The 17,497-nt window shown below is 42.6% G+C and overlaps 1 protein-coding gene across 2 annotated transcripts in view; it reads left to right on the forward strand.

Annotated features, from left to right (window-relative positions):
- Positions 1 to 17,497, forward strand: part of LOC132473496 (pro-neuregulin-3, membrane-bound isoform) — a 253,382-nt gene that overhangs the window by 198,573 nt on the left and 37,312 nt on the right. For both annotated transcript variants that reach the window (XM_060073661.1, XM_060073660.1), the window contains exon 3: positions 14,174 to 14,247. In XM_060073661.1, the coding sequence (XP_059929644.1) occupies positions 14,174 to 14,247 (74 nt within the window). The remainder of the gene's footprint in view (positions 1 to 14,173; positions 14,248 to 17,497) is intronic.

The following is a 17,497-nucleotide window of genomic DNA, read 5'->3' on the forward strand; positions in this document are numbered from 1 at the left end:
TTTCAGAGGGCGGGGGGGGGGGGGGGGGGGGCTGTGGAACAATAGATGAATGAAGAATGAAGATGAAAGTGTATAATATATGTACATTTCCAAGTGTAGATGTCCTGAGCACATTGTTTGATTTTTTGGTGTGCTGCCTGTTCCACGAAGACACATTTGTTTTTTTGGATTCGATTTTTTGGTTTGCTGTTTGTTCTCCAGAGGGATGCGGGCACATCAGCCTGAGCTTGTACGGCTTTAGTGTTCTTTGTTGGAGATCAACATAGCCGTTGAGGGGGATCTGAGCTGCGCCCCGCCGCCCAAAAGGCCTCAGCCCACCACCTGGCCTCAGGAGAATTACGCGCAATCGGGAAATGGGTAAAAATGAAGGCTCTGGCGATGATAGCGACATGATACAATGTTATTGTCGGCAAATGACAAAATTTTATTGTCACCGTGTGACATTTTATGTGTTGATGATAACTCTTAAGAAGGCAGGTTTGGCACGTGATCCAATTAGCTTGCTGGGAATGAGGGTACATTGGAGAAAACCAACAGTAGTCTATCAGTCTGTCCGTCAGTTCGTATGTCTGTCTGTCACTTTATCAGTGAGTGAGGGTGTTTCAACAGTACCTGTAATGGATCGTCAGATTGTCTGGCTGTAAGAGATGTTCTTCCAGAGTGGAGAAGATTCCCTGTGCGGAAGCGGCCATCGTGACTTTAATCGCACCGGAACCCGAGCAATGGTAAAGATGTACTCGGGGCTTGGAGTCTGTCTGTCTTTTAAAGGACGGAACGTTGGTCTGTCTATTTAGCTGTGTGTGTTTGTCATTTAGAAAGTAGAATGAGGTGGCCATCACACGGGTGAATCAGCAGAAGGAATCAGACTGCCCTCATCTCAAGGGGGGGCCTGAATGATTGTTATTATTATGGTATTGAAGAATGTACCAGATAGAATAGGTTTAAAGTGCATCGTACTGATCGTAGCTGTGTTAGCTTTATTTTTGTACATTTGTTACAAATGGTATCGCCATGTGGGAGGTAGGCGAAGGCAGAGCCTTTGTATATCACCCATGTGAGGCATCTAGTCCGTTAAGCTGAGGCAGGAAGCAGGAAGCTTGATGTTCTACAATACTACTATTGTCGTCATTATGGTGTTACCTGTTAATCTGTTTATTGTTCAGCATTGTCCAACGCAACCTTAAATAAATTTCTTCTAGTCTCATTACATCTGACCTCAACTCAAGCTCCCTTTGGCCCGGTCGGCATGGCGACCCTGGCTCAGCAGAGGCAGGCCCCTAACAGACTCCTTTACACGTACGCGCGTGTGGCTCCGCAGCGAGGAGGCGCAGAGGGAAACGAGGGCACAGCATGCACGCACACCTCAAGAGCCTGAACAGCTGAGCACGAGCACTCTCCCAGCTGTGAACTTCACACAAGCAAGGAGGGATATTCAGAGGGTGTTGGACACGACGACAGCGAGCCAAAACAAGGAAAAAAATCCCCCTAGGAGGACGTACATCGGGTTAATCCGTACAATTGGTCAGGACTGGGATCCGAGTGACCCCCAGCTCTGTGGCGTGCTAATATGTCGGCAGTCAGCGCTGCACACAGGAAGCACATAGAGGCGTGTTTCAGGCGTGGGATGGCAGATGGCTCCTCTCTCCTGAGTTGTAGCACGACGGGGGCTGCTTAGAGATTCTCCTCACAGGCAGACTGGAGCTGTCCTCTGTGGGCAGGGCCACACATCTGGCAGCTATTGTTTATGAGAGTTGTTAACACAGGATCAGGGCTGCTTTATAGCTTTTAACAGCACAGACCCCACAGAGCCCCACACAATGGAACAAGTAATGCGCCCCCGACCCGCGCACGCATGCACGTGACGGCACGTATGCACGCACACACACACACACACACACGTGCACACAAACATGCACACACACACAGACATGCGGTCCAATAAAGCCTCATTGTTTCGTTCAAAGAGCATCTCTTCATCGATAAAGAAAGTTTTGGGGGCATAGACTTGCAAGAATCATACGTGTAAACTGTTGTCATGTGAACACATATTATATCTACAACGCACACACTCTATCTCCCTCTATCTTTGTCACAGACACACACCCACAAACCACTCTCAAACACACGCACACAAACAAACTCTCACTCACACACACACACACACACACACACAACTACACAAGCTCTCCTGTTAGGTGAAGATGCCGACAGGCTCATTGTGGAAGGGTTGACTGTAGACCTTGGAGACAGAGTCAAAGGCAGACGCTCACTGTGCACTACAAGGCTAAAGGCTGAAGGTCTCCTATTATAGCACACAGTGAAGCATATAGCATGTTATAGTACTGGCTTTTAATGTACAGTATTTTGTTGTTGTTATTGCTCAAATTAATTTGTTGTTATTTGTATCACAGATGAGTATGAAAAAGGTAATAGTGATGTAATCTGTCAATTGATATGTGGAAAAGACCCTCCTCATCGAGGTATAATGGTCGGACGAACACAGTTCATCAAGTATACACACTATTCATGTACCAGAGCACAGGCAGTAGACTAAACTATCGAAGATTAGTCTACAACCTGTGTCCTGCTACCAGACCCATGAATCGTGTTACGAGCGACACTGCTGGTGGTCCTACGATGACGCCTGGGGGAGAGGGGTTGTGTACTGGTTATGTGTCATTCAAAACCCCGAAGACAATGATATTGGATAGCTTGAGAGAATTGTGCGTGAAATGGTGCTCAGAAGGATGAGGTTGTATAAAGTCGTGAACAGTCATAAAAACAGAACGGAAGTGATGTTTTTTGCCGTGGAGCTACATAATGGGCCATGTATATCATACGCACACTTTCAGTGTCATGTCCCTTCAGTGTGCAACGTGGATTCCTGTCATCTTGACCGCCTGACATGAAACACAAACAAATAACACAAATTTACTCAACCACCGCAAAAAAAAGTAAGAGAGTAAAAAGATAGTTTCTGCGATGGAAGGGGTAGTGATGATCAGTGGGCCGTTTCTATCTCTGTCCTACTAAGGATCACTTGTGACATATGCAGGTTGCTGACAAACAGAAAACTCTGCCTAGCCATGCAAAGCGTACAGAGCTGTGTGTGTAAATGTCAGCACGTCTTAGCGTCTGAAACAGTCAACAGAGGACAGACCTGCCCTGGACAAGGATCAGGCAAATTAGTCAACAGAAAAATACCAGGAAACCAGATCATCTCTTAATCATCCTTTCTTCATGTTCTGTGTTTGAGTCTAAATACTTCTCATTATTTAGCCAGATTAATTATATGGCTAAGCATGTATATAATTCATGCTTATAAATCGTACACGATTAATGTTTTTGCAGTCCAGCGCAGCGTAACATATAGGGCAGCACATACGAAGCATCACTAGTCTGCTACTGGGAAAGATAAGAGGCAGTGTTGAGTGACTAATTACAAACCAGGCTTTCTTACTTCTGATGTTATTTGCAGTATGAGATACTTTTTAGGTTTAATCTAAGTAACACTCTCATACGTATACGAGCTATACTAGCTTTTATTCAGTAAAGACAGTAAAATACAGTAAATATACTGTATTAGGATTTGACAGTTCACCAAATTGTCAAGCTGTCTCTTCCCTCCTCTTAGGACCTCAATCATTATTAAGGTGTCACTACAGATGGATAATCTTATTGCCAATGTGTCGCATACAGTGAATTCTGTTCAGGCTGCATCGCCTCCCACTATTCCTTGACAGAGATACAAGAGAAATCACGGAGGCTGACTATCAATGGAGGATTAGCAATAATTTGTGCTTCTCTATTTCAGATTGTAAGACCTACATGACTTTGTCCCTGGTCCTCCATTTTGTAGCGCTCATTCTGTTTATTATGTCTCTCTCTCTCTCTCTCGCTCTCTCTCTCTCTCTCTCTCTCTCTCTCTCTCTCTCTCTCTCTCTCTCTCTCTCTCTCTCTCTCACACAAACACGCAAACACTTTCTCTTTATCTGTCTCTTTCTCTCAGTAAACAGAGTCTGCTCATTGACTAGACTGAGCTGTAATTGCCATTGTAATGATGCAGCATAACCCACTCATCTCACCTGCTTAATTAATACTGCCACTGCTGTCATACACAAAACTCCCACAAATCCAATCACATAAATGCATGCACAGTGCACACACACACACACACACACACACACACACACACACACACACACACACACACACACACACACACACACACACACACACACTCACAAAGGCATTAAGAGATCATGATCAACAGATCCATTTCCATTTCTACACTTATGCAAATGCAGAAAAACCCGTACACACGTGGCACAGCATTAAGAATGTGTGTCACGTCCTGCCTTTCTATCGGCCTCTATCCCCTCCCTCCCCAGCCTGGTCGTGGCTTCCCTCTTCACTGTAAACATGGCCCTGTCAAATTGAGAGGGTGCACTGAAGTGCACAATGAGAGTCACAAAAAACACCCTCACAAACACACATACACACTCCCACTCGCTCTGTCTCGCTCTTTGTGACATCGCTCTTCCCTTCTGCCGTATTTCTTTCCCTATCTGTCTCTCTCCCTTTCCCTATGTCTGTCCATCTCCCTCTCTCCCCCCTCCAATCTTCTGTCTTCCTCACTCTTTCTAAGTCCTTCCCCATCACTCCATCCTCCTCAGATTTGAAAAACATGCTATACAAAATAAAAACCTTTCCTTAAAAAAATAACACAAGAAATGCTTGTGAACTCAAAGTACCTTTGCGACCCTTCGACACATTGAAAATGTAAATGTTCTATTCTGTCTTCCAAAAGATGCTCCTGTAGTGGAGACTCCACTACATATTTCAGAATACTTCATCTCTTCTTTGTTCTTTCGGTTTATTTTGTGTGTTTGTTGGAGATATTGTTCTGTTTTTCTTTATGCCTTGTGATAGAATGCATAATGTGTGGCCTTGTGCAGTTCAAAGACGTGGGAGGAGACACAACAATATGCAGCAATGATGTAGCTCACATTTGTGGCTGTTCTCTGCTTATGCTCCAAGGTGATTTATTGATTTTTCCTTGTTTTCTTGTTCTTGAGCAAAATATGGTGAGGTACTCGGCAAAGCTACTTATTAACTAGGTAATAAAAATATAGCTATAATTCCTTATCTTATTGTTCCCATGTATGTGGCCAATAGCAAGCCACAGAACAAATTGGACAGTAATTACTAATTGAACCAATCCGACAACGTCTCTATGTCCCCGGACCTTTCTCTGGGAGAAAAATTTTTTGAGCAGCGGCAGAGGACAAGAAGAGTGATACTTATTTGTCCGAAAACTGCAAAGTTATAAAAACGACAAACAGAAAGTTATATTTATGAAGCAAAACAATCATGAAGCTTGTCAGAGAGGTGAATGCTCGTCTGAGAGAGATTTAGATTAATTGGTAGCTGGGTTCCGAAAAAAATCGTAAAAATAACAATATTTTACCCTGAACAAATACGTAAACGAAAACAAAATCATATTTACTGTTCTTGACAGAACCAGTGAATGCATTGGTCAGAAAACAGTTAATATCATTATTATTTAATTACAAATGCAGAGTTCTCCAAGAATGGGCTGGGGAGATAAGCACCCCTGTCTCCCACTGAGATGAGCCTCGATGGTGAAGCGATTACACTGCGGTACAGGGCGTAGCATTCATCTGTCGTTTTGGTCATATTGTATAAACTATCCAATAGCCACTGGGCTTCTGTTTGATGTCTACAGGCACTTTAGAGGTCCATCATTCAGCGGGAGCGAGCATGCGGTACTGTGATCAATGTTTAAGATTAGGCTCCTCACAGTGCCAGTGGCTGGACATGCATCTGATGGGCTGATAGCTGCAATGTCAAATCAGACGGGCTGCGGCTCATCTGTGCTGTCAACGCGGCCGCTCAAGTTAATTTCTGCTCGGAATTCATGAGGAAACAGAATAGTGAAGCCTCAGTGGATTATCCCTGATGACAGATAGAACGCAACACTCAGGCCCACTGTTTAGTTTGTGCTGTTTTAACATTTTCATTAACAAAATGTACACCTTACCATGGTTTCAACAAAGGCATTTGTCATCACGACGGTTCTCCGACCTTGTGAAGGAACAGATTATTTTCATGGTAGAATGCCTCGCTGTAATGTACAACATGAGGGGAGATCATTACCACGATTAAAATAGAAAGCATGTTGCACCGTGCAGTATGTAGAGTAGTCTATTTGGAGAGCAGCCGGCTAGTCTTTCCTTGATTTTGCAGTCTCTCTTGTGACACTTTCTGTGGATAAAAATATCCATTGCATGCGCTACTTGAAAAGAAACTCACACACATGCACATGAAAGGGAACTTCTTACGGAGTGTAAATGACAGAGTCAGCAATACGTGTGCATGTGGGGCTCGATTAAATCACTACCAATATACCTTTTTGTTGCTTTGTTTATTTTTGAATAATTTTTGTTGTACCGATCCGCTGTTTTATTTTATATGGTCCTGTTTGTCCATCAAACATGTCTGGTTTATTATTGTGGAGGAGAGTGACCCAATCAACCGATTGTCATACTGTTGTTTTATTCGGTTGTATTTATTATTTGAAATTGATTCACTATAATTACAACCCTAACTCTGTATCTAACAATTATACACAGGTATTACACAGGGAGTTCTAAACCGCTTAGAACCTCATCCTAAAATGTAAAGGTACTTGAACAATCAGTTTAAAAAGGTTAAAAATCCATATTTGATTATAGCACTTTGTTTGTTACAAGGTTAATCGATTGAGCTCACTCTCTGTATGTATGCATGTATGTTTATGTGTGTTGATGTGTCTATATGTATGCATGAATGTATTTATGTGTTATGTGTGTATGTTTGTATGCATGTATTTATGTATGTATGTATGTGTGTACTTTTGTATGTTGTTTATCTGTATGTGTGTTTAAGGTATCTATTAAGTGATATAACTGAAGTCATTTCATTTTTATTCCACATTGACCATGTCTTCAAGCTATGTCCGGTACTTTAATTTACCCATTATATATAGAAGCAGAATTCTGAATGTGACATAGCTTCACTATTCAGGTTGTTACAAATAGCGGTTCCTTCACCTCACAAGAGCAAAGCCAGAAGCACAGGAACAGCAGAACCACTGCTGAGGCCATTTTGAATTGTACATTACGCTAATGCAATGTGATAAGTATGAGCGGTCTGGTTGAGACAGGTGTTTTTGGCCAGAAAGGCTGTTTTGAGATTTCATATTGTTTATAGTGAATGCACTCAAAAGCAAAGTAATGCTAATGAGATGCCATGTTTACAGTTTTAGGCATTTTACACGGCGCATCCCAAGGCTGTCATTCTTGTCTTTCACTTTCATTTCAGGCGAGTGCTTTCTTAACATCAACGTTGTTTCGATGTCCTTGTACTAAGGACACAACAAAACAGTTTTTCAAGGAACTGCTTTCCGTTTCAGTCAGTGGACATGTAAATGTGGGATCCAAACCTCTTATCAGTTACCACTCAAGGGTAGGGAATGGAATATTTATGATCATTCTTTTTGCTTCCCTCTGAAACACATGTATATGTGGTTTGCTTGCAAACATCCAAGCGACTGATAGTATTTATAACGTCAGGGTTCTTCCACTACTCAAATGGAAATTGAATTCTAACTGATTGTTTAGCTTTTTAACATATTTTCTCTCTAATAAGCAACTATCAACTGCTAGACAGTTCCTTATTAAAAGTGTTTGATTCTAACACTTATTCTCTTCTTTTCCACTGACACATTGAAGGGCTTCTGCACTTTTTCGCTTTAAGGTGTAAACAAAACGTGAAACTCAAATGGACTAGAATATTATTTAAGCATTATTTAAGGGGAATTAAAGCAGCTAATCATGTTAAGCAGTAGAAATGTGATCCCAAAAGCAAGGCACTGGAATGAAAAAAACCTCAAACCTCAAACCTCAAATATATGAAGCGAAATATAATCTTCACCTGTAATCTTTCTCACCCTAGAACCAGATCAGGGGCAGGCCAGTGACCGTTAAGCATAGATCTGAATATTCAAAGGGGACTTTAAATAGACAAGAGAAAGGCCAGACAGGACACATTGGTTTATTCATATTTGTATTTATCTGAAGGACACTTTGCTTTAGGTCAAATTGACCTATAAGGTTTACAGTTTCAAACTGTCTTCTGTATATGATGAAGAATATACTGCTGGGCATTTAAATACAATGTTTGAGGCATAACAAAAATAATCATATTTATCTATACATATACATGTATATAGGTACATCGCAGGTAAACTTTGACACAGAAGATCGTTATAGAAGTTCTTGAGTTTCACATTTAGAAAATAAAAGAAAGTGATAGAAAGGAATAACATGTGCTTGGGCTTGAACAATAAACATGAGCCTCCTCCAGCCATCCTGATGAGAGCTGATAACACTGGCCTAGGACTGATCCTTTAGAGAGGACCGCGGCAGGGGAGTCAACCAGGCAGTGACTGCTCGCCACAAGTAAAGATAATGGGTCATTTAAATCGATCATAGTAACTACTCCCCCCCTTTTAACATTCAGATGAAACCAAACGATACCCTCTGCAGCTCTTTGGCGGCAGTAAGAACAAACCAGCCCCATCAAACTGACTTAGAGGAGAGGAGTGAGCACAAGAGATAAGCGCTGTGAGCTGGCGTGTGAAGTGCTAATATGCAGAATGAGATGCGGGCACCACGAGAAAGGGCTGAGCAAGATAACGGTGAAGAATTACAAATGTTATCTCTACTTTAATGCATTTTTAACGGCGTATCCAGATCTATTTACAGACAATACATCGATAGCATCTGCTGCTGACGTTACTCATGTGTTTACTGGGAAATGAAGAGAGTTGAGAATAGAGTTAAGATGCTAATTCAGTAAGAAGCTGGTGAAAGAAACCCCTCGCTGCTCCGCAGCAGGATTCTGATCCTGAGCCTGTTTACTGTTCCACTTGTGGGCGCTGGTTAAATCTTGAGTGAGGCTGAATGTAGGGCCTGTGACGTCTTTCTGCTGCACTCTCCATTGGCTTACATACATATACTTGACGGCAGGAAGGATCTTGACAGAAAACACGCCTGTGACTGCTGAGTTTCTGCGCTCTACACCTGCTCATTACGATCCGGGCACATGATGTCTTCCTCTGGCCTCCAGAAAGATGCCCCCCCCCCCCCCTCCCCACCCACGCCTGCCCCCTTCCCTGGTCCCCTCACCATCTTGCTGTCTGCTTTGGAGCTTTGCTATAAGAGATAACTTGTGGGATGAGATGGAGGAAGAGGAGCAGGCAACTCAAGGTGACTTTCACCATTTAAGAGCTCCGTGCCAGGAGAGGCTGTGAATTATTAACTAAATCCCCCCCCCCCCCTACACACACACACACACACATACACAAGGAAATAAAGCAAAAGCAATGCAAACATACACACACACCCTCACACAAACACATAACAACTGCTTTTTCTTCTTCTTTCGTTCTTCTTTCATTTTCTCTCCCCTGTGAAATATACCTATGCAAAACGTATCCCGTTCACACACATACATCAACACGCCCCCACCCCTTCCTTAAGGTGCCCCACTTCTCAGAAGCAGGCTGCGACACAGCGTCCCAGATGCATTTCAATCATTCTGGAACTGATAGAAATGGAGAGATTCCTGCAATAATTGATGAAAACATGCCTGGGCGAGGGACAGCTAAAATTAGGGTCACATTGGACAATTTTAAGAAAAATATTTTAGTTCTCGCACAGGATATTGAAGTGTAGACATCTTCAGGTAATCAAGCTAATACTTTTGAAGATATTGCTTATTGAAGATAAAGGTGTTGCAAACAGGATTTACGAGAAATCAGGGCTTAAACTTTTACAAAGCATTTTCATACTTTTGCAAGGCAGAATACCTAATATTTGCAATGCTCTCATGTTGATCCTAACCTTGAACATTGATATTCAGAAGATATGTTAAAAAAAAAAATTCTAAGGAAAAATTGTTACAGCTACTGTAAAGTGCTCCAAAAGTTAGGAAGTAAAAGTTTGACTATAACGTTGTGTACATTACAGTGAGGCAGAGCGGGAAACAAGCACATCAATATACTGTCTTATATAAGCTAACAGGCCTACAACAGGATGACACTACCAAGATGCCATTATAATTCTATCATATTTTAGTTTATTCAAATGCAAAATGAAATAAAGTCGTCAAACTAAGCTCAGGGGTCCTTTGAAGTTTAGGCAGTCAATTGCTTTGGTTTTCTGCATGTGTGATTAGAGTTGCCTTAGAGCAGCAAGAGTAGCTCTTAAACCTGAACGGACATATTGGATTGCAGTAGGATTTCATATATCATACGAGGTGATTGGATGAGCAACCACGGTAACTGAAGCACTCAATATATACTCATTACTTAAGCTCTAAGTGTAATTACAAATGTATGATGAAAGAAGATCAATTACGCGGGCGTTCCATCAGTAGTAGCCTGCTGCCTTGATGCAACTGTTATCTTTCATTATTGGTTCCTTGACTGAGAGTAGGAGGGAGACACAACCAAAACAAAAGAGATCTAATTCAGCCTTCCGTTAGACAGGGAGTATCCTGTGTCAACGAGACATTGTGAAGCCAGGTAATTGGCTGGAGGTTTGAGATTGGAATGTTTGGCCACAAGATGATTTGACTGAATCCCTGGAGAGCTCTACATACATCAGAGACAATTGCTTGCTATTTTACCTACTGAATGACAATTTGAAAACAGTTTGATAATAAATATTTGTAATAATGTATTGCCTTCATCTTGGTGGCACATTCAGTGATTTAATGTATCCCTGTGAAAATATTTGCCCAGTGAGAATGTTAAGTGAAAGGCATGACAATGATAAGAATAAAAGTAATTTTCAATATTTGTTGTAGATGCAATTTGTTCACAAGCAAGAGCAGGTTTGGAATCCTGGCTAGACAAGAGGCAACTTAAATACATGGAATGCACCCCAGAATGAAAACAAAGGGAATGGTGACCCAAACCTCAAACCCTTGGTTTGCATTGTGGAGGACTCCCTCTATAGGTCAAAAACATGCTATTGTATGTATAAACTCTCATATTCTACAACACAAAACAAAATTAAGCTTTCTTTATTGGTAAACGTGATTAATTGGTAACTTCATTGTATTAAATTAATGGATATGCTCTCGATGCATGCATGCATAAATACATGTTCAGCTTCAGAATTACACACAGCCCTACCTTTTATGCATTGGGCTTCACACAAGCTTGCAATCAACCATGTCCCAGGTTTGCTAATTATTTCAGCACCCAACTGTGTTTTAGCCAGCAGTTAACTTACAAAGTCTGAACTTTTTTTTTGTTTGAGGCTCTGTATCATGTGGCATCGGGTGACTGTGTGGGAGTCATTCATTTTGTGCAATACAATGTACTGTCCTTCCGATTTTCACATAAATATTAACATAGGAAAACATATTTTTTCTCAATACCCCCAGCTGAAGACCATGGCTCTAAGTCACTTAACAGTTGAACTAGCATTGGTGCTAACAGAAAGAGAGGCCGGAAGAGAATGTTCTCCTTATCCGTCAAATGGCTCATCATTATGACTATTTATTGACACAGTTATGAGATGATTGTTATCACAAGTGGAAGCTCAACTATTTGTTGTAAATCTATTATTTTGCCCATACGATTTTTCTTTTGTGTACCGAGTCGGTTCTTAATTTCCATGGAAACTAGGGACAGTTTGTTTCATACACTGTCCTCTTTCAAGCAGATTTTGATTGTATTTATTTTACAGTCAATTTATGATAATTAATCATGTATTTTTGTCACATCAAATATGTACTATTTTAGAGGAGGTAGGAACTCAGAGGTTGGGTGAGGACTTGCATCTTCATGCCCGCCCCTTGGTTCCAATGCTAACAACACAACCGTTGTTCATGGTTAATTGGTGTAAAGGCTGCGTTTAGGCGGTTTTATTTCAAAATACAATGGTCGGTGAGGAAAAGGGCTCATAATGTGAACACTGTTGGACCACCCTGTCACACTTTGACCAATGGCTTGCGGTATATTTTCTGTTAACAACCCATTGAGACGGTGTCCCTGTGTGGCTGCAGTGTGTTAAATTGGTCTAAATGGCCGGTCCTGCCAGCGTAGGGGAGATGTTTTTCGTGTCGCCAATATTCTGTCGGAAATTGCTTAATTATTTTATCCCTATCCCATTTTTAGTATACATTATTGGATTGTTGAAGATGATGAATGTTGACGATCTTTCAACAGCATACCAAGCCTAGTTACACTGAAACAACTGGAAATCTGTATAATTCATAGATTTCTGTAGGGTTTGCCTGTCAGTTAGTTTTATTTTTGTTTGGCTTGGGCTGCATTTTCCATAAAGCTTTCTTCTTTGTAGGCTATGATCTAGGTAGGATTAAGTCTGATATGGACGTGTTCCTGTTTCCATTTTGATGGTCCCCATGGTCAATTTGCCTAGCCAGTGTTCTGACTTCATGGGTTTGTGTTCATGGGCTGTATGACTTGCATGTATTCTGTATAGCACATGTACAGTATATTACAGTTTTTGTTTGCTCTCCCATGACCTCTCTAAACATGGTTAGGATCTACATAGCTAATTGTGCACGCACACGTACACACGCACTCATTATCACCAGTCGGCTCACACACATGCGCAGACACACACAAACACACACACACACACACACACATACACACACACACACACACACACACACACACACACACACACACACACACACACACACACACACACACACACACACACACACACACACACACACACACACACACACACACACACACACACACACACACACACACACACACACACTCACACTCACACTCACACTCTGTTTACGTCTTGCACACGCAGAAACACAGACATTTTCCATTGAATTACTGGCATGTGATTATTAGAAATGGGAACATATTTATGTCACACTTCATCTTCTGAGTCGATAAAAATTACCAGATGATTTTTTGGGGATGGCTTTTATCTATAACATCTCATATATTCCCATAGGGACCAATATTCTCTGCTCGGTGTACTGTGTGTGCGTTTGTGTGTGCGTTTGCGTTTGCGTGTGCATGTGCATGTGTGTGTTTGTGGCTTGTAATCTATTCCCCATTTAAACTTTGAGAAGTCCAAGCTAGGATGCAAAAAATAACCCTGAATCAGGCAATCATGACACTGTGCAAGGCAAAGCAGGCAATCTTTGTTTAGTGATTTGCAAAGAAGACAATGAGACAGATGCCACATGTGCTCGTACATATGTTGTTCTTAAACACACCGTGGTCCAAAATAGAAAGGTTGTGTAAGACTGCAGTTAGCCTTTGACTCTTCGGTTTCATGTTGTTTTCTGGAAGAACATGTTGTTTATTCTCTCTCTCTCTCTCTCTCTCTCTCTCTCTCTCTCTCTCTCTCTCTCTCTCTCTCTCTCTCTCTCTCTCTCTCTCTCTCTCTCTCTGTCTCTCTCCGTTAGTCTCTCTCTCCATTAGTGTCTCTATCCTTTAGTGTCTGTCACCACTGTGTCTTCAAGCAGCTGAGCCCTCTTGTGATGTGTGTGATGTGTGTCTGTTTTGTGTGTGTGTGTGTGTGTGTGTGTGTGTGTGTGTGTGTGTGTGTGTGTGTGTGTGTGTGTGTGTGTGTGTGTGTGTGTGTGTGTGTGTGTGTGTGTGTGTGTGCGTGCGGCACACCCATGTCTGATAGAATAGGGCTTCTGGCGGTGTACTCTCTCTATATTTGGTGTAGAACCCCTGAGAGAGTGGTAGGTGCAGGTCCCCTCTCATGGGCAATTCAGAAATAAATAAAGTAAGCTACGTGTCAAAAGGGTCACAAGGGCATTTTAAGGGTTAGAAGGGCGGACCTGGGGGAAGAGAGAGAGAGACACCTGGCAGAGGGCCGGCGGACAGAGACGACAAACACAGGAGTAGTGTGGACGTTGAGATGTTTGTTTGTTTGTGCAGAGGTGGACCGGTATACCTTCACCCAGCTGGTTGGGGGGGATGTCATCCTGTCTTTCTGTTTGTCTGTCTATTATGTGTAAGCGACCTAGCTCATGAACTGACCCTCTTTCCCCTCCTCCTTCTGTTCCCCCCCAACAGATGTAGAGAAGGATACCAGGGCATCCGCTGCGACCAGTTCCTCCCCAAGACCGATTCCATCCTGGCCGACCCAAGTAAGCTTGCTCCATGAATCCACCAACATGTATTTATTGTTCGGGGATACTTTGTGTGAATTGTGACCACCGTCGTCGTACATCATTCCCGTCAAATTAACGCACATGTCGTATTTCCCCGGAGAGGCTAGTTTTAACACTACACCACTGCGATATCAAGGTGTTGTGTGTGTGCGTGTGTGTGTGTGTGTGTGTGTGTGTGTGTGTGTGTGTGTGTGTGTGTGTGTGTGTGTGTGTGCGTGCGTGCGTGCGTGCGTGCGTGCGTGCGTGCGTGCGTGCGTGCGTGCGTGCGTGCGTGCGTGCGTGCGTGCGTGCGTGCGTGCGTGCGTGCGTGTGTGTGAGACCCAAGCGGCATCACTCCAATAGTAACCACGGGCTCACTGCATTGAAAAGGTCACGGACTAGGGGACGAGATGAAATGAGGCCGACCCAGTCATTCGGCTCCTCTATGTGTGAGCCATAACATTAGAAGTCATTATTTTCCACTGACCTTTCTGCGACCGTGTTTTCACCGATTCCTGGCCAGAAGTTAATTCTAAAGGTCAACATGCTGTTCTAAGTAGGTTGTTATCCCTTCTCCTACCCAACTGCATTCAGATGTATAAAACTCAACTCCCAATGAGCTGTCAGGTTCTACATATACATGAATATGGAAAAAATTGTAAAACAATTCAATCATGCCCTGTCTACTGCAACTGACATGTATAAGTTAGGTTTTAAAATCGATACTTTGAAAGAACGGTTTGCTCACAAAAGTGTTGATTAGCACATTGCAAGATCAATTAGGAACATGAAATCTAATCAAGGGGTAGACAATTTATTTTAGAAGAATATTTGTCATAAATCAAATGCAAAATACAAAATAAAGAAAGAAATCCAATACAAATTAACCCAAATAAGAGCCCCAGCTACTTGTTCACCCCCTGCTCGTGCACTCATTGCACTGACCGAAGACTTCCACCAGGGTAGACAGACCTATTGCTATAGCTGGGGAGCTAATCACATGTTTGGGGGAGTGGCTTCAGAGAGGAGCCTGAAGAGAGGGATGTTTGGGTTGGAAACCCTCAAAAGCCAGATTACTCTGGCTGTTTCCTCAAAATGGCCTACCCAACCAGTAGGCAAAAAGTATGCAGTAAGCCTTTTTCTTAACTTGCTGATTCCAAAATACTTTTAAACATTTTAAGTTTTCTTAGTGGAAGCATATTCATGGTACGATCTAACAGAGGGTGTGCTATTTTAATTGCCTATAGAAAGAAGATAATGTACCTGTAGAATCCAAACCCAAACGTAAAACCTATCCGATTCCGCACAAAAGATAAAATAACACAAAACATTATTAATATCATATCACAACATAGACAGAATCGCAATAATAACAGAGTCCCAATCCATATTGTATCGGTTCTCATAAATCATTGTTCATGAGTTGTGTGAGGTCCCTGACAAATACCGTCCCTGTTTATCACAGTGAGCCCTTTCAATTGGATTTGAGTCTATCTCAGGGTTACACTTGCACACAATTAACAAAAAGTCTCAATGCATTGTTTACCCTATCCTTTAAAAGAAAATGGATGGCACAGGGATTTTATCGCTCGTACATAGCCCTCTATCCGCTTGATTCATTTGCAATACTGCCAATGCTTTGCCACTGGAACTACTCTTCCTATCTGATAAACATGTTCCGTGGTTGGTGGACGGCATGTCATTACCACCAAGGGGGACACCCAGGAAGCGCCCATAAATGTATATTGGCTGAATGGTCTTTATCACGCCTCACCTCCACTAACGACTATCCCTAGTATCAGTGCCTCATTATGTACTGTTCCCGCCTGCTAGAATGGAGCTGAAGGGACGATGGCATTTGGACCAATCACATGAGGGTATGACAGAGGGCACATCGCACCTCGAAAAAGCTCTATCCCTGTTTGAAAGAATCAATTATCAAATTGTTCATACGTCCTTTCTTTTGTTTTCCTGCACACATACTGCATCGATACACACACGCGCACACACACACACACACACACACACACACACACACACACACACACACACACACACACACACACACACACACACACACACACACACACACACACACACACACACACATACACACCCACACAAACACACACACACACACACACACAGATATCACCACAAATCAACATCACATTTTAAAACACACACCCCACTCTACACCTAACAAACATACACACAAAACACAAACCACTCTACACCTGACACACATATACACAACACTACACCGTGCAAACTACCACAACAATATGGCACACGTGCACCACTCTACATCCCATTTTACACCACAAATGTACCACACACACACTTAACAAATTCTACACCTAACACACACACAAACACACACACACACACACACACACACACACACACACACACACACACACACACACACACACACACACACACACACACACACACACACACACACACACACACACACAAACACACACACACACACACACACACACACACAGATATCACCACAAATCAACATCACATTTTAAAACACAGATTTAGACCACAAACCAAAATTCTGTAATACACACCACTTTAAACATCACACACACAAACACCAACACACACACGCAAACACATTCTTACACACACACACACACACACACACACACACACACACACACACACCACCACAAACCCACACTACACACCCATTTACACCCACATACACACAAACCACACTCTGCTCTACACCTAACACACACACAAACACACACAGAGAACACAAAACCACACCACACACCCATGTACAATCGTCAGACATGACTCCCTCTCCTTCCTCCTCTCCATCCCTGTGCGGTCACCTCCCTAGACATCCTGTCCCCAGCTCCAACCCTACGGAGAGGGGCTTGGGTGGTGCGTGCAGTTCCCAGACAGACAGGGTGACGGTCAGGGCTGGGAGGGGCAGCCAGTGACCTCTTACATGGACACGTCTCGACAATTGGGTGGGTGGGTGGGGGGGGGGGGGGGGGTTGATGATTGATGTTGCGCAAGATAGTTTAATCACATATCTGTTATCATTTTTTATCTTTTTGGGAGTAATAATCTTAAGAGAGGATTGGATGTATACACATTGGCAGGGTTTTCTTTGAAGTTTATTTGTATTGGGGAATAGTCAACATCAATACAATGCAATGTGTTCTCTCTTCAGCTCTCCAAGGAAATAACCGGGCAAACACTGAGAATCCCTTGA

The sequence above is a fragment of the Gadus macrocephalus genome, chromosome 15 (assembly GCF_031168955.1).
Source record: "Gadus macrocephalus chromosome 15, ASM3116895v1".
NCBI classification, from domain to species: domain Eukaryota; kingdom Metazoa; phylum Chordata; class Actinopteri; order Gadiformes; family Gadidae; genus Gadus; species Gadus macrocephalus.